The sequence below is a fragment of the Atractosteus spatula genome, chromosome 17 (genome assembly GCF_055471065.1).
Source record: "Atractosteus spatula isolate fAtrSpa1 chromosome 17, fAtrSpa1.hap1, whole genome shotgun sequence".
Lineage (NCBI taxonomy): Eukaryota > Metazoa > Chordata > Actinopteri > Semionotiformes > Lepisosteidae > Atractosteus > Atractosteus spatula.
In genome coordinates, this window is record NC_142722.1 from 4,258,740 (window position 1) to 4,285,224 (window position 26,485).

At 53.3% G+C, this 26,485-nt stretch overlaps 1 protein-coding gene and 1 pseudogene across 1 annotated transcript in view; both read right to left on the bottom strand.

The window, feature by feature from the left end:
• citb (citron rho-interacting serine/threonine kinase b) overlaps nucleotides 1-26,485 on the bottom strand; it is a 77,142-nt gene that overhangs the window by 10,938 nt on the left and 39,719 nt on the right. Inside the window, exons 21-38 of the mRNA XM_088936051.1 lie at nucleotides 26,212-26,321; nucleotides 25,577-25,751; nucleotides 25,126-25,323; nucleotides 24,676-24,729; nucleotides 21,464-21,661; nucleotides 18,002-18,195; nucleotides 17,457-17,592; nucleotides 16,719-16,823; nucleotides 16,274-16,414; nucleotides 13,963-14,070; nucleotides 13,404-13,566; nucleotides 12,582-12,749; nucleotides 12,042-12,065; nucleotides 10,413-10,550; nucleotides 9,689-9,869; nucleotides 9,395-9,486; nucleotides 8,480-8,584; nucleotides 409-578 (exon numbers count right to left, since the gene is read on the bottom strand). Of these exons, the coding sequence (XP_088792177.1) occupies nucleotides 409-578; nucleotides 8,480-8,584; nucleotides 9,395-9,486; nucleotides 9,689-9,869; nucleotides 10,413-10,550; nucleotides 12,042-12,065; nucleotides 12,582-12,749; nucleotides 13,404-13,566; nucleotides 13,963-14,070; nucleotides 16,274-16,414; nucleotides 16,719-16,823; nucleotides 17,457-17,592; nucleotides 18,002-18,195; nucleotides 21,464-21,661; nucleotides 24,676-24,729; nucleotides 25,126-25,323; nucleotides 25,577-25,751; nucleotides 26,212-26,321 (2,460 nt within the window). The remainder of the gene's footprint in view (nucleotides 1-408; nucleotides 579-8,479; nucleotides 8,585-9,394; nucleotides 9,487-9,688; nucleotides 9,870-10,412; nucleotides 10,551-12,041; nucleotides 12,066-12,581; nucleotides 12,750-13,403; nucleotides 13,567-13,962; nucleotides 14,071-16,273; nucleotides 16,415-16,718; nucleotides 16,824-17,456; nucleotides 17,593-18,001; nucleotides 18,196-21,463; nucleotides 21,662-24,675; nucleotides 24,730-25,125; nucleotides 25,324-25,576; nucleotides 25,752-26,211; nucleotides 26,322-26,485) is intronic.
• LOC148818862 (U2 spliceosomal RNA) lies at nucleotides 13,775-13,936 on the bottom strand (annotated as a pseudogene).

The following is a 26,485-nucleotide window of genomic DNA, read 5'->3' on the forward strand; positions in this document are numbered from 1 at the left end:
TGCGGCTCCGCAGCGGATGCAGCCGGTCCAGGAGTTGTGATGTTCCTGCGGATCCGCGGGCTGGGTGCCGTGACGCCACACCGCCCCTCGGTACTTATCACAGCAGAGCTCTGCTCTGACTGCACCACACTGCCTTGGCGTGTCATGGCATAAAGGGCAACACAGCAGGGGTCTCTATACATTTGCAAGGCACTCTATTTGCCAGATTAGTTCAGGAAGACTGTTTCTAGGTCTGTCATCGAGCACTCTTTTTGAGATCACTATAAACGGAAGACTGCAGGGCCTCTGGTATGAGGTTGCAATGGCCTGTTGATTTTCCGTGTCACAAAGTTGGTAGAGGATGTATTCTTTTTAGATTTCTCATTTCTTTCTTAAAATTTTACTTACTAAACCAAAGATTGTACTCACGGCATCAGCCTCTGCCTTCTCCCGTGAACTCCTCCCTCCGGCCACGACGGACTCCAGCACGGCCACCCAGCGCTGCTTGTCAGGGAAGCTGGGAGCCATGAAGTACAGGGACTGGCCTGGCCAGCAGGTGGTGTGGGGGTGGGACTCCAGCTTCAACACATAGGGGATATCTAGAGACAGGAGAGAGAGAGGTACAGCACACTGAGACACTGGATATCTAGAGAGAGGAGAGAGAGAGGTACAGCACACTGAGACACTGGATATCTAGAGACAGGAGAGAGAGAGATACAGCACACTGAGACTGGATATCTAGAGAGAGGAGAGGGAGAGAGAGAGAGAGAGAGAGACAGCCCTCCAACCCAGACCAACGACCTAACAGGACCAGAACCAGCGCCCCACCCCATGCCCCTCACCCAGACCAGCAGCTGAACCGGACCAGAACCACAACCCCTCCCCACCCAGCACAACTACAGAGCCGGACCGAGCCCCTCCTGCACAGCTACGCCGCAGCCCTGGCCAGACCAGCAGTCCCGAGCGGTTTGGAGCTGGGAGAAATCCGGCAGCTCCTGAACCTCATCTGCACCCGGCTTATGAGCTGAACTTCCACCACCCACAGCGACAGACAAAAACCCAGCACAATACTTGTTTCTGTCGATGATGTAAATGTCCAACACAAATTTGATACAGTTCCAGAAAACAATAACAACTTGCAAAGATAATTCAAGCGATAACAATGAGATCTCTAAAGATAAGTATGTGGAACATTCAGGGTCTGGGCTCGTCAGCATTTGGGCTGAAGAGCACTGATCCTGAATTTATCAAGGATGTAAAGGAGACAGACATCATGATCCTACAGGAGACATGGTGTCGGGGAGACTTGGCTACCCACTGTCCCCCAGGCTACAAGGAGATCATGGTGCCCTCTGTCAAAAAACCCCAAATCACCCGGGGCAGAGACTCTGGGGGGATCATTGTGTGGTACAGAGCGGAGCTCAGTCACTCCATACAATTAGTAAAGAAAGAAGAGTCACGAGTTTGGCTTAAAATCAAAAGAAATACCATCTGTACAGAAAACGAGGTTTTCCTGTGTGCTGTCTACATCCCGCCCTCAGAATCCCCCTACTACAGTGAGGGAATTCTCCCCAGTCTCCACACGGAGATCGGTCACTTCCAGGGCCAGGGAAACGTGCTGCTCTATGGTGACCTCAACGCACGAACAGGCACACTGGCAGACTTCACCAGCACACAGGGAAACACTCACATATTCGGACAATCCCCTCTGTACCACACACCGGTCACCTCACACAGGTGCAGCCATGACACTACGGTCAACAGCACCGGGCGCGAGCTGCTGCAGCTCTGTCAAGGGCTGGGCCTGTACATCGTCAACGGCAGGACTAGAGGGGACTCTCTAGGCAGGTTCACCTACAGCTCAGCTCTGGGTAGCAGTGTGGTGGACTACGCCATCACCGACCTGGACCCCTCCTGTATCAGTGCCTTCACTGTCAGGCCACAAACTCCCCTCTCCGACCACAGCCAGATCACACTCTACATGAAGAGAGCACACCAGTACAGAGACACACGGACACAGCCCAGCCAGCTGTATGACCTCAACCAGGCGTACAGATGGGACACAGACAGCCTGGAGAGATACCAAACTGCACTGGGCGATGACGAAATTCAGACACTGATGGACACATTCCTAAACACTCCGTATCAAACCAACAAATTAGGCATCAACTTGGCCACACAAAAACTAAATCACCTATTCCACAAACTAGCATCAAAATCTAAGCTAAAAACAACTAAATCAAAAAACTACCAAAAAACAAAAGCAAAAGAAAAGTGGTTTGATACGGAGTGCAAAAACATCAGAAATGCACTACGAAAAGTCTCAAATGAAAAACACAGACAACCACACAACACAGATCTGCGACTCAGGTACTGTGACATGGTAAAACTTTACAAACACACGCTGAAAAAGAAAAGAAACACATACATAGACAAACAACTTGCAGAAATTGAGGAGTCACTAAATCAGAACTGTTTCTGGGAGAAGTGGAACAACTTAAACAAATCAAAACCAGAAGAATTGGCCATCCAAAATGGAACAATCTGGCAAACATACTTTGAAAGTCTGTATGAAAAGCTCCCAAATACAAATCAATCAGACCAAAACACCATTTATGAAAAACTCAAAATTTTGGAATTGGCTATCAAAGACAACCAAAACCCCTTAGACTCCCCAATCACTGAGCAGGAGCTACTGGACAAACTCCAGGCCCTCAGACCACGCAAAGCCTGTGGCCATGATGGTGTCATAAATGAGATGCTGAGACACAGCAGCCCAAAGTTGCAACAAGCCCTGCTCAAACTCCTCAATCTCATCATGACAGCTGGATGTTTCCCCGAGGCCTGGAACCAAGGACTGATCACGCCCATCTATAAGAGTGGAAATAAACTCGATCCCAGCAACTACCGGGGCATCTGTGTGAACAGTAACCTGGGGAAGGTATTCTGCAGTATCCTGAATACACGAATACTGGCCTTCCTTACCGAACACAATGTCCTGAGTAAAAGTCAGATTGGCTTCTTGCCAGATCACCGCACATCTGATCACATTTACACCCTGCACACACTGATAGACAAACACGTCCACCAAAAACACAAAGGAAAAATTTTTGCCTGCTTTGTCGATTTCAAAAAAGCATTTGACTCGATTTGGCATGAGAGATTGTTTTATAAACTACTCCAAAGCGGCATAGGGGGCAAAGTGTACGACATCATTAAATCAATGTATTCAGAGAGCAAATGTGCAGTGAAAATTGGAAACAAAAGGACTAAATTCTTCACCCAAGGCCGCGGGGTGAGACAGGGCTGCAGCCTGAGCCCAACACTGTTCAATATCTATATCAACGAATTAGCAGGAATGTTGGAGCAGTCTGCAGCTCCTGGTCTCACACTACACGACACAGAAATCAAGTTCCTGCTCTACGCAGATGACCTGGTCCTGCTGTCGCCCACAGAACAGGGGCTGCAGCAGAACCTGGCACTGCTGGAGCAGTACTGTCAGACCTGGGCACTGACAGTCAATCTGGACAAGACCAGAGTTATGGTTTTCCAGAAGAAAGCCAGACCTCAGGGAAACAGGTACAAATTCACACTGAACAACAACACATTGGAGCACACATCCAGCTACACATATCTCGGTCTCACCATCAGCTCTTCCGGGAGTTTTGACCTGGCAGTGAAGGCACTGAGGGAGAAGGCACTCAGGGCTTTCTACGCAATAAGAAAGAGGCTCTTCAACATCAACCCACCAACAAGAATCTGGCTCCAAATACTTGAAAGTGTAATCCAACCCATTGCCCTATACGGCAGTGAAGTGTGGGGTCCCCTCACAGACCAGGATTACACCCAATGGGACAAACACCCCACAGAAACTCTGCACATGGAGATCTGTAGAAACATCCCCCGTGTGCAGAGAAGAACTCCTAACAACGGGTGCAGGGCCGAATTAGGCCAGTACCCACTATTGATAAACATACAGAAAAGAATATTCAAGTATTGGCTACACCTAAAAAACAGTGACCAAAATTCCTACCACCACAAAGCCCTGCTGAGCCAAGAGCTGAGCCCAAAACAGAGCCCCCTGAGCCAGCTGGTCCTGAGGCTCACCGACCTGAGCCACACCGACACTAACCAGCCTCAGGACAGCACTGCTAGAGCACCACAACCCAGACTCAACCACATCACAGCACAGATCAAACAGCAATATCTCACACACTGGGACACACACACACAGACACAACATAAACTGGAATGTTACAGAACCTTAAACAGACAATACACACTAGCTGAATATTTGACCAAAATAAAAAATAACAAACAGAAACAGACCCTGACGAAGTACAGGCTCAGTGACCACAACCTGGCCATAGAAACTGGGCGACACAGGCAGACCTGGCTGTCCAGAGAGGACAGGCTGTGCTCCCACTGCCAGCGGGGAGAAATAGAGACAGAGGTGCACTTCCTACTGCACTGTGACAGATACTCTGGGATTAGAGAAACATTCTTCCCGAAATTCAGAAATCTAATCCCAGAGTTCCCACACCTGCCAGAATCACAACGGGTCCCAATCCTACTGGGAGAGGGAGGAGGGAACTCAGTTGAACTGGCAGCCCAGTATGTGATCTCCTGTCACAGCCTGAGGAACAGTGAGTCTGTCTCCCAATAATGCTCCAGCCGCCTACAGAATATGTCAATATTGTATAATATGTCTTTGTTGTAAATGTCTGTAATATGTCTGTAGATTTTATTTTACTTCTATTTTTGTTTTGTTTCATGTAAATATCATTACTTTCATTTGCTTTGGCAACACTGATTGTACCCATCGGTCATGCTAATAAAGCACCTTGAATTGAATTGAATTGAGAGAGAGAGAGGTACAGCACACTGATACACTGGATATCTAGAGAGAGGAGAGAGAGGGAAGTACAGCACACAGACACTGGATATCTAGAGACAGGAGAGAGAGGTACAGCACACTGAGACACTGGATATCTAGAGACAGGAGAGAGAGAGGTACAGCACACTGAGACTGGATATCTAGAGACAGGAGAGAGAGGTACAGCACACTAAGACACTGGATATCTAGAGACAGGAGAGAGAGAGGTACAGCACACTGAGACACTGGATATCTAGAAAGAGGAGAAAGGTATAGCACACTGAGACACTGGATATCTGGAGACAGGAGAGAGAGAGGTACAGCACACTGAGACACTGGATATCTAGAGACAGGAGAGAGAGAGGTACAGCACACTGAGACACTGGATATCTAGAGAGAGGAGAGAGAGAGGTACAGCACACTGAGACACTGGATATCTAGAGACAGGAGAGAGAGAGGTACAGCACACTGAGACTGGATATCTAGAGAGAGGAGAGAGAGAGAGAGAGAGAGGTACAGCACACTGATACACTGGATATCTAGAGAGAGGAGAGAGAGGGAGGTACAGCACACTAAGACACTGGATATCTAGAGACAGGAGAGAGAGAGGTACAGCACACTGAGACACTGGATATCTAGAGACAGGAGAGAGAGGTACAGCACACTGAGACACTGGATATCTAGAGACAGGAGAGAGAGAGGTACAGCACACTGAGACTGGATATCTAGAGACAGGAGAGAGAGGTACAGCACACTGAGACACTGGATATCTAGAAAGAGGAGAAAGGTATAGCACACTGAGACACTGGATATCTGGAGACAGGAGAGAGAGAGGTACAGCACACTGAGACACTGGATATCTAGAGACAGGAGAGAGAGAGAGGTACAGCACACTGAGACACTGGATATCTAGAGACAGGAGAGAGAGAGAGGTACAGCACACTGAGACACTGGATATCTAGAGACAGGAGAGAGAGAGGTACAGCACACTGAGACACTGGATATCTAGAGACAGGAGAGAGAGAGGTACAGCACACTGAGACACTGGATATCTAGAGACAGGAGAGAGAGAGAGAGGTACAGCACACTGAGACACTGGATATCTAGAGACAGGAGAGAGAGAGGTACAGCACACTGAGACACTGGATATCTAGAGACAGGAGAGAGAGAGAGAGGTACAGCACACTGAGACACTGGATATCTAGAGACAGGAGAGAGAGAGGTACAGCACACTGAGACACTGGATATCTAGAGACAGGAGAGAGAGAGGTACAGCACACTGAGACTGGATATCTAGAGACAGGAGAGAGAGAGAGAGAGGTACAGCACACTGATACACTGGATATCTAGAGAGAGGAGAGAGAGGGAGGTACAGCACACTAAGACACTGGATATCTAGAGACAGGAGAGAGAGAGGTACAGCACACTGAGACACTGGATATCTAGAGAGAGGAGAGAGAGAGGTACAGCACACTGAGACACTGGATATCTAGAGAGAGGAGAGAGAGAGGTACAGCACACTGAGACTGGATATCTAGAGACAGGAGAGAGAGAGAGAGGTACAGCACACTGAGACACTGGATATCTAGAGACAGGAGAGAGAGAGGTACAGCACACTGAGACACTGGATATCTAGAGACAGGAGAGAGAGAGGTACAGCACACTGAGACACTGGATATCTAGAGAGAGGAGAGAGAGAGGTACAGCACACTGAGACTGGATATCTAGAGACAGGAGAGAGAGAGGTACAGCACACTGAGACTGGATATCTAGAGACAGGAGAGAGAGAGAGAGGTACAGCACACTGAGACACTGGATATCTAGAGACAGGAGAGAGAGAGGTACAGCACACTGAGACACTGGATATCTAGAGACAGGAGAGAGAGAGGTACAGCACACTGAGACACTGGATATCTAGAGAGAGGAGAGAGAGAGGTACAGCACACTGATACACTGGATATCTAGAGAGAGGAGAGAGAGGGAGGTACAGCACACTAAGACACTGGATATCTAGAGACAGGAGAGAGAGAGGTACAGCACACTGAGACACTGGATATCTAGAAAGAGGAGAAAGGTATAGCACACTGAGACACTGGATATCTAGAGACAGGAGAGAGAGAGGTACAGCACACTGAGACACTGGATATCTAGAGACAGGAGAGAGAGAGGTACAGCACACTGAGACACTGGATATCTAGAGAGAGGAGAGAGAGAGGTACAGCACACTGAGACTGGATATCTAGAGACAGGAGAGAGAGAGAGAGGTACAGCACACTGAGACACTGGATATCTAGAGACAGGAGAGAGAGAGGTACAGCACACTAAGACACTGGATATCTAGAGAGAGGAGAGAGAGAGGTACAGCACACTGAGACACTGGATATCTAGAGAGAGGAGAGAGAGAGGTACAGCACACTGAGACTGGATATCTAGAGACAGGAGAGAGAGAGAGAGGTACAGCACACTGAGACACTGGATATCTAGAGACAGGAGAGAGAGAGGTACAGCACACTGAGACACTGGATATCTAGAGAGAGGAGAGAGAGAGGTACAGCACACTGAGACACTGGATATCTAGAGAGAGGAGAGAGAGAGGTACAGCACACTGAGACACTGGATATCTAGAGAGAGGAGAGAGAGAGGTACAGCACATTGAGACTGGATATCTAGAGACAGGAGAGAGAGAGAGAGGTACAGCACACTGAGACACTGGTTATCTAGAGACAGGAGAGAGAGAGGTACAGCACACTGAGACACTGGATATCTAGAGACAGGAGAGAGAGAGGTACAGCACACTGAGACACTGGATATCTAGAGAGAGGAGAGAGAGAGGTACAGCACACTGAGACACTGGATATCTAGAGACAGGAGAGAGAGAGGTACAGCACACTGAGACACTGGATATCTAGAGACAGGAGAGAGAGAGGTACAGCACACTGAGACACTGGATATCTAGAGAGAGGAGAGAGAGAGGTACAGCACACTGAGACTGGATATCTAGAGACAGGAGAGAGAGGTACAGCACACTGAGACACTGGATATCTAGAGACAGGAGAGAGAGAGAGAGAGGTACAGCACACTGAGACACTGGATATCTAGAAAGAGGAGAAAGGTATAGCACACTGAGACACTGGATATCTGGAGACAGGAGAGAGAGAGGTACAGCACACTGAGACACTGGATATCTAGAGACAGGAGAGAGAGAGGTACAGCACACTGAGACACTGGATATCTAGAGAGAGGAGAGAGAGGGAGGTACAGCACACTAAGACACTGGATATCTAGAGACAGGAGAGAGAGAGGTACAGCACACTGAGACACTGGATATCTAGAAAGAGGAGAAAGGTATAGCACACTGAGACACCTGATATCTGGAGACAGGAGAGAGAGAGAAAGAGGTACTGCACACTGAGGCCCAGATAAAATACAAAATGAGTACTTTTGTTGTCTGGCCACTCTATGCGAATCCCAAACCTGCAGTACTTCAAGGTGGCAGTGGGCACAAGCGTTTCTGGGCTGGCAGTCAGAGGCAGAAATGCAGGAAACAGCACAAGAGCTCCACTGCACCACATCACCGGTCTGAAGACGGCAAGCAGGAGTACAGTGCTGTGCAGGGAGGCGTACCTGACTTGGCAGTGTTGACCAGCTCGGATGCCCCCACGGCTCCGTGCACCGTCACCTCCACCTCCGGCAGGCACAGGTCGAGCTCCTCCTGCGGCTTCGTCGAATCTGCGGGACACGGGGCGCCATTACCGCGCGCACCAGGCCGACGTCACGTCCCACATCCCCCCCCTGGTGCCAACAGCACCCCACCGCCACCCTGCCCCGTCCATCCCAGACAGGATACACATTACAGAGTCAAGACAGGACACCTGAATCCCAGTTCAGCTTCTTCAGGCGTGAATCTCAGCTCCTCCTCTCCCTCAGCAGTCTGGTGTAAAAGAGGCGCTTCGCAGTAACTCAGCAGGACAGGGTTTTTAATTCTGATCTGTGTGCTACACTAGTCACACCAATCTCAGGCTCATCTCTTTCTGCAGGGGATTATCATCCTGAGATGAGCTTGGGGTTACCGCTAAGGAGGTTAATCGAACCCTAAACTGACCAGATCATTTGCTCAATTCGATCTGTGAGAGTGCTGGGAGATTTCATGCTAACTATGGAGATTTGTGGAGATTTCATGATAACTACGGAGATCTATGGAGATTTCATGCTAACTGCCGGGAGATCTCAGGGTAACAATGGAGATTCATGGAGATTTCATGCTAACTTAGGGGTTGGGCAGCCAGTTGACCTTGGACCTTTTCTCCTTAGACAGGGGATCTTAGTTCCTCTCCTCCATTGTCTTCTGGCTTTTTCTCTTTCTGTATTGTCATGTCCTGTACTGTCACACAGCATTGTGAAGTGCCTTGGGGCAACCTTGTTGTGAAAGGCGCTATATAAAAATACATTGAACTGAATAACTATAACCTGCAAGCTGCCATTAAAATGGTCTAGTTAAGCAGTGGGTTTAGTCAAGAGCAGCCGGGCAGGGGGCCTCACCTTCTCTGGGCTCCGTCTCGTAAACCATCACCTTGGTGCCGTCCAGAACCACGTACTTCCTCTCCCAGCCCTGCTGTCCCCGCTTCCCATTCCTGACAGGAAGAACGACAAGGCGTGAGCAAGGCATCGGACAGCCGGGGGGTCTGAAAGGATTCAAGGAGCTCGGAGCCCGGGCCTCCAGCGGCTGGCTGGGGGGAGAGGGAGGCAGGGCTGACCAGAAGACACAGCGCAGGAGAGAGCGCCCTGGGGAAAAGAATTAGCAGCCGACCGGGACCGCCCGGCCCCCCGGCTCACCTCGGCTGCTTCATCCAGCCCTCCAGCCGGACGTGTCCGCTGGCCTCCCTGACCTGCTGCGCGGGCGAGCTGGCCTTGTCGCGGCTCAGCGCCTCGGAGAAGTGCAAGGCGTACTCGGCGGGCAGGCCACACGTGGCTGGAAGGCAGGGGGAGCATTTTGGATGGCACATTGCTTGACATTCTAAAGCAGGAGAGAAAACACCGTTAAGACACACCAGAGTTTCAGGGGGGTGGGGGTGAGGCTCCTGAGCAGCTTCACACCTGTCACCTGCTGACCACACCCCCCCCAGTCGTCTCGCACACTCCAGGTTGGGGCGCCCCGGTTAACTTCAAACCCCAACAGGCACATACGCCCCCCCCCCCCTCACCCAGGCCCCGCAGGGCCACCTCAGGGTGTGTGTGTGTGTGTGTGTGTGTGTGTGTGTGTGTGTGTGTGTGTGTTAACGACTCAGCCTGGATCTCTTACCTCTGTTATACTAACAGAGAACTGGACTGGTAAAGGAAAATTAATTTCTCTTTAGAAACTCTGCGGTTAGAACAACGTTTTCTTAAAAATGATGAAGGTTTTTGTCGTCTCCAGGCTGATATTCTCCATTGACAGACAAGCCCAGCTGACGCCCAGGACCGGCCGTGCGGTCACAATGTGCCCGGCGTGCGGCAAAACCCGGACCGGCTCACCCCGCGGGCCGCTGGGAGGCGGACTGCCCGGCCCGCGCCCGCTTACCTACGCAGGTGGCGGCCTGTCTCCCGAAGTGCACGGTGTCCAGGCAGACGGCGCACTTGGTGGCCCTCATGTTCAGCCCCACGGAGAAGCGGTGGGGGATGTTGTGGTGCATCCTCTCCTTCACCCGTCGGCTGTACTCTGCACCAAGCCAATAGTGACAACAAGCACAGCCACACCGTTACTCAGCAGACACGGCGCACACAGGGGACAAGAGCCTCCGAGTCAGCGCGGGCAGATGGCTCCCGGTTTACGGGTGGCTAAAATAAATCTCGTTAAGAGCAGAAAAGGCTTATCTGTGTCATAAAGCCCTTTGCTGATTTACAGAGAAATTAATCTTGTAAACAAGCGTCTGCTGTTTCAGTGTTTGAACGTTTAAGGGCAGAGCATTCTGAAGTCTACAGTGTCTTTTCTCGTCCAGCGAAGGAACTTACCACTGTCCTGGACTGGCAGGACCACAGAGCTGCACCTTGTGCAGAAAATACAACTTCAAGGCACAAGTTACCATTCCAGTAGGAATAACAGTCATGGGACGGAAACGAGGCAAAGATACGCACAACACTGAAAAATGTGACACTGTGTGAACTCATGACAAAAACGATCACGAAGGCACTGAGGAGAGACCAGCACACATGCACAGGAGGCACTGACAAACCAACACGAGTCCTCTTTATGGGGATGTAACCCATCACCTCCTTCAAAAAAACAAACTCAAAAAATAAGATGCTTGGGGTTCTATATAACCAGCACGAGCCGGGTGGGGCTCCGATGGCGACCGGGGATGGATCGAGCCCGCGTGGGAATGAGGGGAGAGGTCCGCGGGTCAGGTCTACCCAGCCCAGCACCACGGGACCAGCTCTGTCCCTGGAGCTGTCCAGTTTGTTTCTTTAACGAGCGCGGGTCACATGTGAACCGCAAAGACCAAAGACAGGGTCGCTAGAGTGATCATCAGCTGCATCATCAGCGTCCATCCGTCACCTCGCCCCAGGGGTGAAGATCAAGGCTCAGCACCTCGTGGGGCAACCTGGGAACCTCCTGGCGTCAGAACCCCAGCTTAGTCAGGTCAAAGCCCTAGATTAGCTCCCCTCGGGTCAGGACCCTGAGCTTAGCTCCACTTGGGTCAGAACCCCAGCTTAGCATGACTCCGGTCAGAACCCTGGCTTAATTGGGACAGAGCCTCATCTTAGCCCCATTTGGGACAGAACCCCAGCTCAGTTGGGTCAGAACCCCCAGCTTAGCTCCCTCTGGGTCAGAACCCCCAGTTTAGCTCCACCCAGGTCAGAACCCACAGTTTAACTCAACCCGGGGCAGAACCCTGGCTTAATTGGGACAGAGCCCCCATCTTAGCCCCATTTGGGTCACAACCCCAGCTTAGTCGGGTCAGAGCCCCCAGTTTAGCTCCATTCAGGTCAGAGCCCTGATCTTAGCTCCACTCGGGTCAGAACCCCCAGCTTAGCTCCACTTCCTTCCAGCAGTAACTGGATAGAGCTGTGATCCTGGTGCTGAGCTGAGCAAATCCAATCCCTTGAGCCTTCTTGACAGGGGAGCAAAAAAAAGAAATCATAATAAAAACAGAATAGAAAGGGAAATATGAAATGCAGGCCTCTTGGTGTCAGGGGTCTATAGACTTACTTTCAAACGTGACTCTCCTTCTCTCTGTAGAGTTTGAAAGAAAGAAGATAAGAGAGTTCTGAGGCACAGGCAAACAGAGCCAGGGAGAACGGGACAGGCAGACAGGACACAGGGCAGATACACCATGACTGGCGTTACAGCCGACGAACCAGGGCGACCAGGTCTGCCGGCACTGATACACATCGTTAAGTAATTAATGCAGGACAATGGAACTAACATACTCATTGCTATCCCAGAAGCCCTTGCACTGCTATGGATGACTTGTCACACTTTGGGGGGGCGATGTGTGTCTCCAGGGCAACAGCAACTTTTATTATTAAGTCTCTCTCCCAGCATTGCACACTGAAATAACCTGGACAGAAAATAGCTGTTAACGTAGGAAATGAGCTTCTCTGGGCTGGACGTCACTGGTAGAAAATGCAGTGGCGTGCTGTCAGATACTTCTTTGAAGACTCTGCCTGGCCCGACCCGAGCCCTGGAGAGGATCGAATGGCCCTGCCAGGGGAAGATACACCCCCCCCGCCCCCACAAAAGACTCACCCTCGGGCGTCGACGTCTCCTTCCTGCGAGAGGAGGAGGAGGGCGCCAGCAGGCTGATGGGGTTGGGCTGGTGCTCGGGAGACTTGACGATGGCCGACATGATGATCTGCTGCCGGGCCGTGGCGGGCGTGGAGGGGGCCTGGTGGTCGCCCGTCTTGAAGTGAGCCGCTGGGGGAACAGGGGCGAAGACGCTGCGGTCAAGCCCAGGAACCAGAACACTTTCAAGAAGGTCGATCGGCAAACTCATGTCACGAGCTGCGAGAACTGCTCAGTCAAGGTGCAATCGCATCAGAGACAGACCCGGAAATGCAGGCCTGGTTCTCCATGGTTGAGCCTGGAAGCCCCCGACTCAGCAAGATGGGATGGGATGCATGGAAGCACCCGTCAGTGATTCACATAGTGTATTCGCAGAGATCTTACGGAAATACGTGAACTCTATACAATACACTCTACTAAAACTGTTACATGCAAAAACGACAGCATTGTCGCTGGTTTTACTGTGCTGAGTGGGGGCCCACCCTGAGGCTCCACACACCGTGTGAGCGAATCTGATTGGCCGAGGCATGCTGCGCGCTGATTGGCTGGTACATCGCATCACATGACACACAACCAGAGCTGGCAGAGCTGGCAGAGCTGTTCCTGTCTCTATGCAGTGGGACTAAAAGGCAGTCCAGTACCGTCCCAGCACGAGATTATTCATCACCAGGCTTTAATGTTCAAATAATTTAGCATATTAATGTAATGAAGTGTACGTTGAGACTTTTGTCTGTTCATTGACTCTGGGATGCTTGGCGTGCGAACGAGAAGGGCGATGATGCGTACCCTCCTCCCGCAGCGCGCGCAGCTCCACGCGCATCTTCTGCAGCGCCTCCTCCAGCTCGGCGCAGCGCAGGCGCTCCTTCTCCAGCGCCGCCTTCATGTCGTTGTAGGGCAAGGGCACCTGCGACGGCCCCCCCAGCTCCTCGCGCCGGCGTCCGAAGATCCCCTGAGCGGGGAAAGACACCGGCAAGCACTCACCACCGCGACCAGACCACCCCCGCCCCCCCCGTCAGGTGACCTTTCACCTTGCAGTTCTGTTGCAGCCCTGTGCCCCGGTGCATTGTGGGCAGTGACGTGTATTTCGGCTTGAAGCAAATCAGACTACTGTATTGCTGCTTTGGTCTCTGTTTTTAACCAAAGTCTGAGCCCACAGGAGATGGGGCACCGGTCCTGGAAACACTGCGATATCAGGTCAATGCAGGAGCGGAAGAGGCAAAAATCCATTTAATATGCAGCCCCCTCACAGGGGGCCTAGCAGATATTAAACTGATAAGAACAGAAACTACGCTCGATCTGAGCCACAGGCCAGAAGTGATCTGGGTTCGAGCACAGGGAGCCCCACCTTCTTCTTCTTGGAGGGCTGGTCCATTTTGGCCTGGAGAAAGTCGATAAGCTTGGTCTGCTGGGATATAGTGCCTTCCATCTTGACTTTATCATGGGAGTAGACCGCCTGCATGGGGAGAGGGGTAGCAGGGACAGCGATCAGACCCCACTCCAGGTTTTGCTGGGAGCTGCTGGCTCAGCACCAAGAGCTGGGAGATCTTACATCAGCCTAGCTGAAGAGCTGCATGGTTCGATTCCAAAATGCGATGAACACGATCATACTATAAATAAACACCACGTGCAGCACAGGTGTTGTAACCTGTTGTGCCAGAAAAGGGATCTTATAAGCTAATCTAAACATCCAGTTTTTAATCTTAATGAGTCGGTCTAAAAAAAGTACGCTTTAAAGAGGTTACAAGTTTTGTGAGAATAACCTTGGGTGTTATTTTCTAATAATAATTACTTACACTTATAGCGCTTTTCTGGACACTCCACTCAAAGCGCTTTACAGGTAATGGGGATTCTCCTCCACCTCCACCAATGTGCAGCCCCACCTGGATGATGCGACGGCAGCCATAGTGCGCCAGAACGCTCCCCACACTCCAGCTCTCAGTGGGGAGGAGAGCAGAGTGATGAAGCCAGTTCAGAGATGGGGATTATTAGGAGGCCATGATTGATAAGGGCCAATGGGAAATTTGGCCAGGACGCCGGGGTTACACCCCTACTCTTTCCGAGAAGCGCCCTGGGATTTTTAATGACCACAGAGAGTCAGGACCTCGGTTTTACGTCTCATCCGAAGGACGGCACCTGTTTACAGTATAGTGTCCCCGTCACTATACTGGGGCATTAGGACCCACACAGACTGCAGGGTGAGCGCCCCCTGCTGGCCCCACTAACACCTCTTCCAGCAGCAGCCTTAGTTTTCCCCAGGAGGTCTCCCCTCCAGGTACTGACCAGGCTCACAGCTGCTGAGCTTCAGTGGGGCTGCCAGCTGTGAGTTGCAGGGTGATATGGCTGCTAATCCATCCATCCTTTTATAAGAAGCAGGTTGTGGATACAACTCGACGTGCGCAGATTTGAATTCTGGAGTTGTATCGGTATGGAGTGTGCAAAGGGCCTGTGGCCACGGACACGGATCTCGGGCTGCTCAGGAATCGCCGTAACGAGCCGTATTTGGAGCTGTCCTCCTCCGTTGGAACGCCCAGTCAGAATCGACAGGGAAGGGATGAGCAGCTCATGCAGAGCAAACACACCCCCAGGGGGAAAGGCTAACAAGAACTGCAACTGCAGACCCTCGCTGGCTCACCACCCTCCACGCAGCCGGACCTCCAGACGGTCTCTGAGCACTACATTATTACTGTTATTTCACACACCTGGGTGTTTGTGTCAGCTTCTGCAGAAGCAGAACGCACAAACAGGCTGCGGTAGAACAGCACCCACCTACATTCGTGACTGACAGGCCCTGTGGATTAGATGATCGCAGGAACTGGTCTGATATTTGTTTCTATCCAATCGAAGAACGCGGAACATCTCCAGCCGAATCGGCTAAACCAGACCGACTTCCGCATTTCTCCTCCACAGCTCTGTTAAATTTCACTAAGCCAAAAGATTCGCTGTTTTCCTATCGGCATACGCTGTACTTGCAATCAAACAGCACATCCTCGTTTGGCGTTTTAATCGAAGGGTCACCAAACAGCTGTCGGTGTTCATGCACAACCCTGTGGAACAGAATTTCTCAAACAGCAGCAGCAGCAGCGACAGAAAAGCAGTACAAACGCCAGGGAGGGTATCAGGTCTCCCAAAACAGTGCTGCAGGTAATTTATTCACGACCTCTCCCTGCCAGTTCTGTTGAGAACACTTACAACAGCTTCACTTATATGCAAATCCCACGAGGCCTCCCTTTAACAAAAACAAGCCCATTTAGCCTTGCTGTCGTCCCTTTATTGATTAAGGAAAAACACTGACCCTGTCTTCCCCCCGTCTGTGACTAAGGGGTGAGATGAACAAGAATAAAAAGCAGGTTCCTGAATCATAAACATCTGTAAGTGTCATTTTTCTATGAGTTGCTAATATACCACACGTTTTCCACTACCAGGAACTCAATCTGCTATAAAACTCCCCTATTCGCTTGATCTATCCCGCTAACACATTGCAATCCGTTACTGCAGTAATTTTCAATCGTTATTCTACTGATGGAATTCTCTTTGTAATAAAACTCTCCTGAACAGCACAGTGCAATTCCACAAGCTGCAGAATCGCTGCCGTAGCTACAGCGCGGATTGAGCGACAGTAACTTCTTTCCGGACTCCAGAGCTCCTGGCGCCGTCACCTGCATGTTCTCCAGCTGGAACTCGAGGTCCGAGCGCTCCGTCTTCAGCAGCTCGGTCTGGTCCAGCGCCTCCTGCAGGCCCTGCGTCAGGCGGTAGATGTGCGTCTTCTGGGAGTCCATCTGCTGCTGCAGGTTCGTCTGCTGTCGGGGGAGGGACAGGTCAGCCGAGAGGTCAACACCCCAGCGGCTGCCGATCTGGGGTTCTGGGGTCAGGGCAGGAGGCTCCCCAGGAAAGCCACCGTCGGCTGTGCGCTCGTGAACCGCAAACACAGACAGAGAGATAACAAAGTGCCGTCTCCCTCCCCTCTCAGACAAGCCAAACACGTGACGCAGAGAGACAGGGCACAACGAAAGAGGAGGAGACAGAAAACTGGCCAGGTGACATCGGGCCAGAGGTGGGAAAAGCATAAAAAAAACAATTGTTCCCTGCTCAGTACGGCAGTACCTCCTCCAGCAGCCTCTGCTTCAGCTCCCTCTCTGTCTCCAGCTTCTGCTGCAGGCTGCGGGCGTTCATCTCCAGCATGGCATGCTTCTTCTCCAGGTCGTTCAGCTGCCAGGGGAGAGGGGAGGGGCAACAGGGACACCTCAGTGCCCAGTCCGCCATCTGCGTGCGTCTACGGCGAGCCCTATCTGTCCCGGTGTGGGGCTGCGTGCGTCTACGGCGAGCCCTATCTCTCCCGGTGTGGGGCTGCGTGCGTCTACGGCGAGCCCTATCTCTCCCGGTGTGGGGCTGCGTGCGTCTACGGCGAGCCCTATCTCTGCCGGTGTGGGGCTGCGTGCGTCTACGGCGAGCCCTATCTCTGCCGGTGTGGGGCTGCGTGCGTCTACGGCGAGCCCTATCTCTCCCGGTGTGGGGCTGCGTGCGTCTACGGCGAGCCCTATCTCTCCCGGTGTGGGGCTGCGTGTGTCTACGGCGAGCCCTATCTCTCCCGGTGTGGGGCTGCGTGCGTCTACGGCGAGCCCTATCTCTCCCGGTGTGGGGCTGCGTGTGTCTACGGCGAGCCCTATCTCTCCCGGTGTGGGGCTGCGTGCGTCTACGGCGAGCCCTATCTCTCCCGGTGTGGGGCTGCGTGCGTCTACGGCGAGCTCTATCTCTCCCGGTGTGGGGCTGCGTGCGTCTACGGCGAGCTCTATCTCTCCCGGTGTGGGGCTGCGTGCGTCTAGGGCGAGCCCTATCTCTCACCGTGTCAGACAGACTCTCAGCTTTCAGCTTCTGATCCTTCAGTGCCTGCTGCAGAGCCAGGATCTCGGCCTTGTGCTCCTTCACTGCCAGCTCCACAGCCTGGCGAGACTCAGAGCTCCGCTGGTCTGCCCGCAATCTGAAAGACACAGCACACACATCCCGTAGACACGCTGGCAGGCCATCACCTCAGGAGCTGGCACAGACCCTCGTAGAGCTGGAATCTGCCCTCTGCTGACAAGAGCAGGATATGTGAGACTAATTATGCAGCTCTACAAGACAGCTTTTTTAGGAGCTGCAGACAGGGGACTGTGACCCTCATATAGGCAGGACATTTGCACAAATAAATTAAAATCCATAACATGATGTTGGGAGTTAAGCAGGTCAGTTGTAGGCCAGCAGGTCAGACAAGCAGACTCAGTGTCCTCCGCCAGCCTCGCCCACTCTGACAGCACCAGTTAGACCCTTGTTCCACGACCCCTTCCAAGGCCCGGGACCGGATGTTGGCGATGCCCTCTGGGATTTCCCCCTGGCCGCCACGGCCCTACCTGTTCTGCTTCTCGTTGTCCAGCAAGCGCTGCATCTCGCGCGACCTCCTCTCCGCCTGCGCCTTCTCGTCCTCCAGGGCGCCGCGCCACGCCTCCCACTGCCGCTCCTTCTCCAGCAGCTCGTCGTTCAGCGTCTCCAGCTCCATCACCTGCTCCTCCAGCATCGTGCAGGTGGTCTTCAGGGTCTCCAGGTTCTGGGACAGGAAGGGAGGAGGGAGAGAGATCGGATCACCGCACTGGCCTGACCGATCACCGAACACGGGCCCTGTGCAGGACATCCAAGAGCAGACGTCCCAGGCACAACACCATTCCCACACACTCACACAGATTCAGTCCAACACCACAGGACACCCAGCAGCCTGGCTGAAGGAGATAAGCAACACGGCACACAGGACTCCTCTGTTCCAGCTCTGTGAACATCTTCAGACTGAAGAGGCTTCCTTTCCAAGCTTGCATGTCCACTTGCCTGTGTCTATCCCCTATACACATGCCCCAGCCAGTTGTGCCAGTATTCAGTTCCCTGCCCACTGGCTGACTCTGAAAGAGAGTTCTTAACTCTCCTGTTTGATCATTTTTTGCTTTGGCAGGCAAGGTGCTAAAAAACGGCAGAACTTCTCCAGGAAAAACTGACAATCAAAAATACAGATCTTGAGAATAAACCTCAAAGTGTTTGGCAGTATCATTAGCAGGTCACGGAGCAGGTGCGGGGCATTTGGCGAGATGTCAGCACATCCAAACCGATTTCTGCTCCAATCCCCAGAGGTCACTCTGAAGAGCTTTATATCGTACAGGGAAGCAAAGCATCAGTGCTTCGGCTCAGTGCCTTGTTCCATCCCCAGCCTTGCCTGTAAGAAGCCCTGATCCGCCACTGCAGATTAGCAATTAACAGATGAGCAAGCCTGAAAATGACTGTGTTCAGTGCGCAGACGCCCACACGCATTATCTCCAACCAAATATCACTTCATGACCTTCTTCATTTTAATAAAATAATGGTGTAGAAAACAAAAGGAAAAACTCAGAGACAATTCATTTTGAGGCTTTCTTTCTAAAAAGAAAATCTAATTCTAAAGTAAAATGCTTTGCATAAAGAAATGAGGAATGTAAGGGATTCTGAGAATCACAGTGCAGTTTTGCATTACAGTCAATTAGCCTGTGTCTGTACTGCCATTAGTGTGTCAGCAGTGCGGTCAGCCTGTCAGTCGGTGTGTCAGCAGCGCGGTCAGCCTGTCAGCCGGTGTGTCAGCAGTGCGGTCAGCCTGTCAGCCGGTGTGTCAGCAGTGCGGTCAGCCTGTCAGCCGGTGTGTCAGTAGTGAGGTCAGCCTGTCAGTCGGTGTGTCAGCAGCGCGGTCAGCCTGTCAGTCGGTGTGTCAGTAGCGCGGTCAGCCTGTCAGTCGGTGTGTTAGTAGCGCAGTCAGCCTGTCAGTCGGTGTGTCAGCAGCGCGGTCAGCCTGTCAGTCGGTGTGTCAGCAGCGCGGTCAGCCTGTCAGCCGGTGTGTCAGCAGCGCGGTCAGCCTGTCAGCCGTTGTGTCAGTAGCGCGGTCAGCCTGTCAGCCGGTGTGTCAGCAGTGCGGTCAGCCTGTCAGCCGGTGTGTCAGTAGTGCGGTCAGCCTGTCAGTCGGTGTGTCAGCAGCGCGGTCAGCCTGTCAGCCGGTGTGTCAGCAGTGCGGTCAGCCTGTCAGCCGGTGTGTCAGCAGTGCGGTCAGCCTGTCAGCCGGTGTGTCAGCAGCGCGGTCAGCCTGTCAGTCGGTGTGTCAGCAGCGCGGTCAGCCTGTCAGTCGGTGTGTCAGTAGCGCGGTCAGCCTGTCAGTCGGTGTGTCAGCAGCGCAGTCAGCCTGTCAGTCGGTGTGTCAGCAGCGCGGTCAGCCTGTCAGCCGTTGTGTCAGTAGCGCGGTCAGCCTGTCAGCCGTTGTGTCAGTAGCGCGGTCAGCCTGTCAGCCGGTGTGTCAGCAGTGCGGTCAGCCTGTCAGCCGGTGTGTCAGTAGTGAGGTCAGCCTGTCAGCCGGTGTGTCAGCAGTGCGGTCAGCCTGTCAGCCGGTGTGTCAGCAGTGCGGTCAGCCTGTCAGCCGGTGTGTCAGCAGTGCGGTCAGCCTGTCAGCCGGTGTGTCAGCAGTGCGGTCAGCCTGTCAGTCGGTGTGTCAGCAGTGCGGTCAGCCTGTCAGTCGGTGTGTCAGCAGTGAGGTCAGCCTGTCAGCCGGTGTGTCAGCAGTGCGGTCAGCCTGTCAGTCGGTGTGTCAGTAGTGAGGTCAGCCTGTCAGCCGGTGTGTCAGTCGTGCGGTCAGCCTGTCAGCCGGTGTGTCAGTCGTGCGGTCAGCCTGTCAGCCGGTGTGTCAGTAGTGAGGTCAGCCTGTCAGCCGGTGTGCCAGTAGTGAGGTCAGCCTGTCAGCCGGTGTGTCAGCAGTGCGGTCAGCCTGTCAGTCGGTGTGTCAGTAGTGAGGTCAGCCTGTCAGTCGGTGTGTCAGTCGTGCGGTCAGCCTGTCAGCCGGTGTGCCAGTAGTGAGGTCAGCCTGTCAGCCGGTGTGTCAGTAGTGCGGTCAGCCTATCAGCCGGTGTGCCAGTAGTGAGGTCAGCCTGTCAGCCGGTGTGTCAGTAGTGAGGTCAGCCTGTCTGTCAGTGTGTCAGTAGTGCGGTCAGCCTGTCAGTCGGTGTGTCAGTCGTGCAGTCAGCCTGTCAGTCGGTGTGTCAGTCGTGCAGTCAGCCTGTCTGTCAGTGTGTCAGTAGTGAGGTCAGCCTGTCAGCCTGTGTGTCAGTAGTGAGGTCAGCCTGTCAGTCGGTGTGTCAGTAGTGCGGTCAGCCTGTCAGTCGGTGTGTCAGTAGTGCGGTCAGCCTGTCAGCCGGTGTGTCAGTAGTGAGGTCAGCCTGTCAGTCGGTGTGTCAGTAGTGCGGTCAGCCTGTCAGTCGGTGTGTCAGTAGTGCGGTCAGCCTGTCAGTCGGTGTGTCAGTAGTGCGGTCAGCCTGTCAGTCGGTGTGTCAGTAGTGCGGTCAGCCTGTCAGTCGGTGTGTCAGTAGTGCGGTCAGCCTGTCAGTCGGTGTGTCAGTAGTGTGGTCAGCCTGTCAGTCGGTGTGTCAGTAGTGTGGTCAGCCTGTCAGTCGGTGTGTCAGTCGTGCGGTCAGCCTGTCTGTCAGTGTGTCAGTCGTGCGGTCAGCCTGTCTGTCAGTGTGTCAGTAGTGAGGTCAGCCTGTCAGCCGGTGTGTCAGTAGTGAGGTCAGCCTGTCTGTCAGTGTGTCAGTAGTGCGGTCAGCCTGTCAGCCGGTGTGTCAGTAGTGAGGTCAGCCTGTCAGTCGGTGTGTCAGTAGTGCGGTCAGCCTGTCTGTCAGTGTGTCAGTAGTGCGGTCAGCCTGTCAGCCGGTGTGTCAGTAGTGCGGTCAGCCTGTCAGCCGGTGTGTCAGTAGTGCGGTCAGTCAGTGTGTCAGTAGTGCGGTCAGCCTGTCAGTCATGATAGGACTTGGCTCCACCATGCTCACCTGCTTCTGGTTATTGAGGTGCATCTCCCGGTCAGCCACCTCCCTGCGCAGCCGGTCCACGTCCTGGCTCAGCTGCAGCCTGTCCTCGCTCTCGTCCGTGGCCTCGTCCAGCTGCTTGGACAAGTAGAAGTTCTGCCGGTTGAGCTCGGCGTTCTCCTGGCTCAGCTGGGTCAGCTGCTCCTCCAGGTCTGTGATGACCTGACAACACAAGAGGGTGAGGGAATGAGGCTGCGCTCTGTGCTCACAAGCATGAAAGGACAAGATGCCCCCAAGCACTGGAATATTCCATCTCTCCTGCTGTACTTGCAGCTGTCCTCTGCACAACTGCAGTACAGTAGCACACAGTGCACTGGAGATAAAGCTGGGTGGATGCACACTTCTCAGCACTGCAATAGCTCCAGCGGACTGCACGATCGTCTGCTTCTGGCCCTGCATGACGCACAAGGCCCAGCTGCTCAGATGAACCTGCCCTGTCGACTCTAGAGAGCGTGCTTCTGGCAACAGCACAGCAGAGATCTCCGAGAGACTCTCTGCACGAGAGTGGCAAGCCCAGCGAGTCACGGGTTCGAATTCTGCCCGTGACGTGCCCGGGAACGCAACTGGGGTGGGTTCAGTGGCAGGCCCAGGGCAGTACCAGACACAGAGCAACAGCGGCTGCCGACACTGCCCACAGGAAATAAACAGGAGCTGGACAGGGAGTGGGACTTGGCAATACTCAATGTGTTGGAAGAGACCTGACTGATAACCATCAATATAAGGAACTGTCACCCTCTTTGGTGACGTTAAGTTAATCATTCAAACATCCTGACTTGAAAAAGCCCTGTCTACATGATCCCAGGGAGGAAGATTCAGGTGTTGGCGTTGCTGCCCTTAATCAGGCCCCAGGAACACAGCAGGATCTTTAACGACTGTGAATGTGAGAGAATGAGTCGCAAACTCAAAATATATTACAACCGACAGTTTAAGAACACACTAAACCCAAAGTCTATTTTCTGAACGAAGCAATTCAAAGTGAAGCTGTCTGTCTCGGGGACGAGATCCAGAGAGCTCCTCAGGGCAAGCCTGCATGTGGAGCAGGCCTGCTGTCCGAGCTCTCCACTGCACACAGGGAGGTTTCTTCGGGGGTCTCTTCCTGCAGGGGGTAAGAAACTAGGCAGGAAACCCTGGAATATGATCCGAAAGAACAGAAGCTGGTGGACACGGCGTAGGAGCAGGCGGCCCAGCCCTTTCACAGAGCTTATCCCTCCTCCCCACGCCCCACACAGCTGCGCAGGAGACACGCTGGGAGCAGGAGGCTCCCCTGCACGAACTGCAGCAGCACAGCAGCCGGCGGGCTGGATCCTTGGGCTTCAGCACGTCTCTCACAAGGGCAGACCCTCACGGACTGCCATCTGGGGTCTGTCTTTCTGAACACAGTGCACTCCTTTAGCACATCTGTGAAGGCGTTTGTGTTTTTTCCTAGGGACACCTGAGAAATCAGGTATTTAAATAACAGAGTAGGCAGCCACACGCTCTGGATATTTGAGAACTGTTTCTTGCTGCAATTCAGTCTCAGAAATTCCCTCTCCAACAGGAGACCGAGGTTTGGCCAGGAGCACAGTGCCAGACTCCCCACAGATCACCATGTGTGGCTCCTGCCAGATTACTCAGCCATCTCGCTGCCTCTGAAACGCTGGAACAGTGAGACACTCGCATGGATTCGACTGTTAAACTGTACTGAAACCCTTGTACCCCACTTGTCTTTAAAGAAGGAGGGTGAGACCTATCCTATGTTGGAGATGGCTCCTATAAATAATCCAGATAATCCAGTCGTGTCTTTCCCCTTGATCTGCACCGTGACCACAGGCGCTCTGGTCTCCGTGCCACCAGCCTGTGAAATCGAAATTGTTTCACTGTGCGCGACGGTGCTGTAAAAACAGCGCTGCGGGGCCGACGTCCACTAATCTGCACTTCCACAGGGCGGTCCGGGGCCGAGCTCGGCGTGAGCAGGGATTTCTTAGAAAAGGGGAACAGAGATCGGAGAGCGGCTACAGGACCAAACAAACAGCTGAGCTGCTCTTTATATCTGCACCCTCTGCCTTTTGACCAGATGAGACTGAGCTGCTTTGGCTAAAAGCTTCTGCCCAGTGAATGAATGCCAACGTGATGGAGTGTTCATTCTTGCTCAGGCTTCTTTGCGAGTTAAAACAAAGGAGCGCGAACTGAAATACACTGTGAACCGAAGGTCACAGATAGCAAACCAAGACAAGAGCAGCAATGACTAGAGATCCTGCTCTGGACTGCATTTAAATCCCACACGTCTGCAGCCGTCTCCCCCCGCGGGATCTCTTTCCTCGGCAGCGTGCGAGGTGTAACAGGTGGCACCGCAGCAGACAGCGGCTGCCCGCTTGCAGCCTGAAGTACCCGACCCGGTCGCTCAGGTGCAGCTGGGCTGCTTACTCCGCACGAGTTTCTGAGATTAAAATTGATGACGGTGGTTGTCTGTGTGCCGAAAGCTTCACCCTGTGGAATCCCGGTGGGAAAAATTAAAAGCTTGCGCTTTGCTATGCGAAGGCCCGGGCATTTGATCACATCTAGCCCCGAAACAGGGGCAAGAGAGGAAGAAGCAGAGAGCAGCACATCTTTGTGGACCCTGCAGAGAGAGCAAGGCAATGTACTGGCCGGTGCGGTGGCTCTATGTCCAAGGATCTTTGCCTGTGGCTGGGAGGTTGCCGGTTCGTATCCCACGGCCGGCAGAGGAATCCTACTCTGTTGGGCCCCTGAGCAAGGCCCTTCACCCCACCTGCTCCAGGGGTGCCGTATAAATGACTGCCCCTGCGCTCTGACCCCCAGCTTCTCTCCCCGTCTGTGTCTCTCATGGAGAGCAAGCTGGGGTCTGCAAAAAGACAAATTCCTAATACAAGAGATGGTACAGGGCCAATAAAGTGATCTTATCTTACTGAGGTAAGAGATTAAAGGCACCACATAGAGGGGTAGTGTTGGGATTTTAAAGCCTGCCCACTACACACACAAGATTCCCTCCTAAAAGAAAAACAGATGTACTGTTACCTGCCACACGTTGAAATACAGCTCTGTACGGTCGCTCTACTGCACATTTCCCTAAAAGCTGCACCCTCAGTTAAACTGCAGCGGCAGGAATAAAGCCCGAGACTCTGCTGCTGTCGGAAGAGAGCTCAGAGCAAGGGGGAGGGGGGTCGGGAGAGGATACATACGGAGCAGCTGTCTCTCAGGGCGTCAAACTTGCGCTGGATTTCATCCCGGTGAGCCTGTAAGAGGGAGAGAGAAGAGACACGGCTTTGATCCTCGTTTCGGCTCTGAATTACCACTCTGGCAGCGTCTCGCCGGGAACAGGAGGGTGCATCCCAGTGTCTCCATCGCCCTCGCTGCACTGGCGACAGTCATAGCCACGGGCCTTGCTGGCGTTGAACCCACTGCTGCAATCCTGGTACACTCCAGTGATGCAGAGTGGTTTTTCTCAGAGGCACAGGAGGGAGAGCAGCGTTCGAGGTCTCTCCATGTTCATGAGGGATTCAGAATTTCATTCAAACCTTAATTGATTAATTGAGCTATTAATTGTGGGGAGTAGGCCTGAGGGGTGGCCCGGAGGTTAATTGAACGGACGGCAGTCGATGGGACGCCATTAAAGGCGATAAGACGCGCACCCTGAGCGCGGTGATCTCCTCCTCGGCCTCGGCAGTGGTCTCCTCCAGCTCCGTCTTGGCCTGCTGCAGCTGGCTGTCCAGGGCGCCGCGGGCCGCCTGCAGGCTGCTGATCTGCGACTCGCGCTCCTGCAGCGACAGCGTCAGCTCCGTCACCTGCCGCTTGATCTCCAGCTTCTGCTCCTCGTGCTCCAGGCCCATCTGAGCAAGAGGGGAGAGGAAAGCGCCCGTGTGTGCTGGCTGCTGCTCAGGGGGTCGTTCTCAGCATCTCCCCCCCCACTCCTCTCCCTAAACCCCCCCCAGTCTGCTCCCTCTCTCCTCTACCCCCGATTCTCCCACAAGCCTCCTCCTTCTCCTGTGACCCCAACACGCCCCCCTGCTCTCCTCCACCCCCGATTCTCCCACAAGCCTCCTCCTGCTCCTGTGACCCCAACACGCCCCCCTGCTCCCTCACCTCCCTCAGCCGGGTCTCCAGCTCCAGCAGGCGGGTCTTGTTGCTCTGCTCCTGCTGGCTCATCTTCTCCAGGTGCTCCTCCAGCTTGGCGTTCTGGGCCTCCAGCTTCCCCGCCTGCGTCTCCAGGTAGAACTTCTGCTGCCGCAGCTCCGAGATCATCTCCTCCTGGGCTTTCCTGGGAGCAGAACCGCAGCAGCGCAAAAGGGTGGAACAGAATAGGAATACAAGCAGGGAGCTGCGTCAGCACGCGCAGGCTGCAGAGGAACAGGGAAAGGTTTATTCCTGCCGAAAGGAAAAGGGACACAACGGCTATGGAGCCCCCTTCAGCTGCGACTCCCTTTCCTTTCAGCATGGAAGAAATCTTTACCTGTTGCTAAAACAGGAATAACAATTGCAGAGCTGGAATTATGGGGAGGAAACCTGAGAGTGTGGATAGAATGAGGTGCAAATATTTTATCATCAGCACGCACCTGCCTGCATTGATCTGAAATCTGAAACCAGAAGACTGAGCTTCAGATCTCCAACACTTGCTGACTTCCATACAAGAGCCCTGCGGCTCTTAGGAAAACCTGGAGTGGACCACACTGCCCTGCACTGCCAGCCTGGTCTGCCCCAACGCTCTGCTGTTCACTCACATGTTCCTCTGTGTGTAGATGCTGCTGTTTGCTGCCAGCTTGTTGGCCTCCGACAGCTCGGCGATCCTCTGCTCCAGGGACTTCATTTTCGAGTCCATGGCATTTATGGTCTGCAGGAGGGGGGGAGGGCAGACACACACAGACACATGAGCCCCCAGTCAGGACACAACTGGAGGTCAGCGGGTCAAACACGCCAACACCGGCCTCTAGCATGCTGGGAGGAACCTCACGTCTACTGCTTGGGGATTTCTATATTAAGGCAGTTTCCAGGACA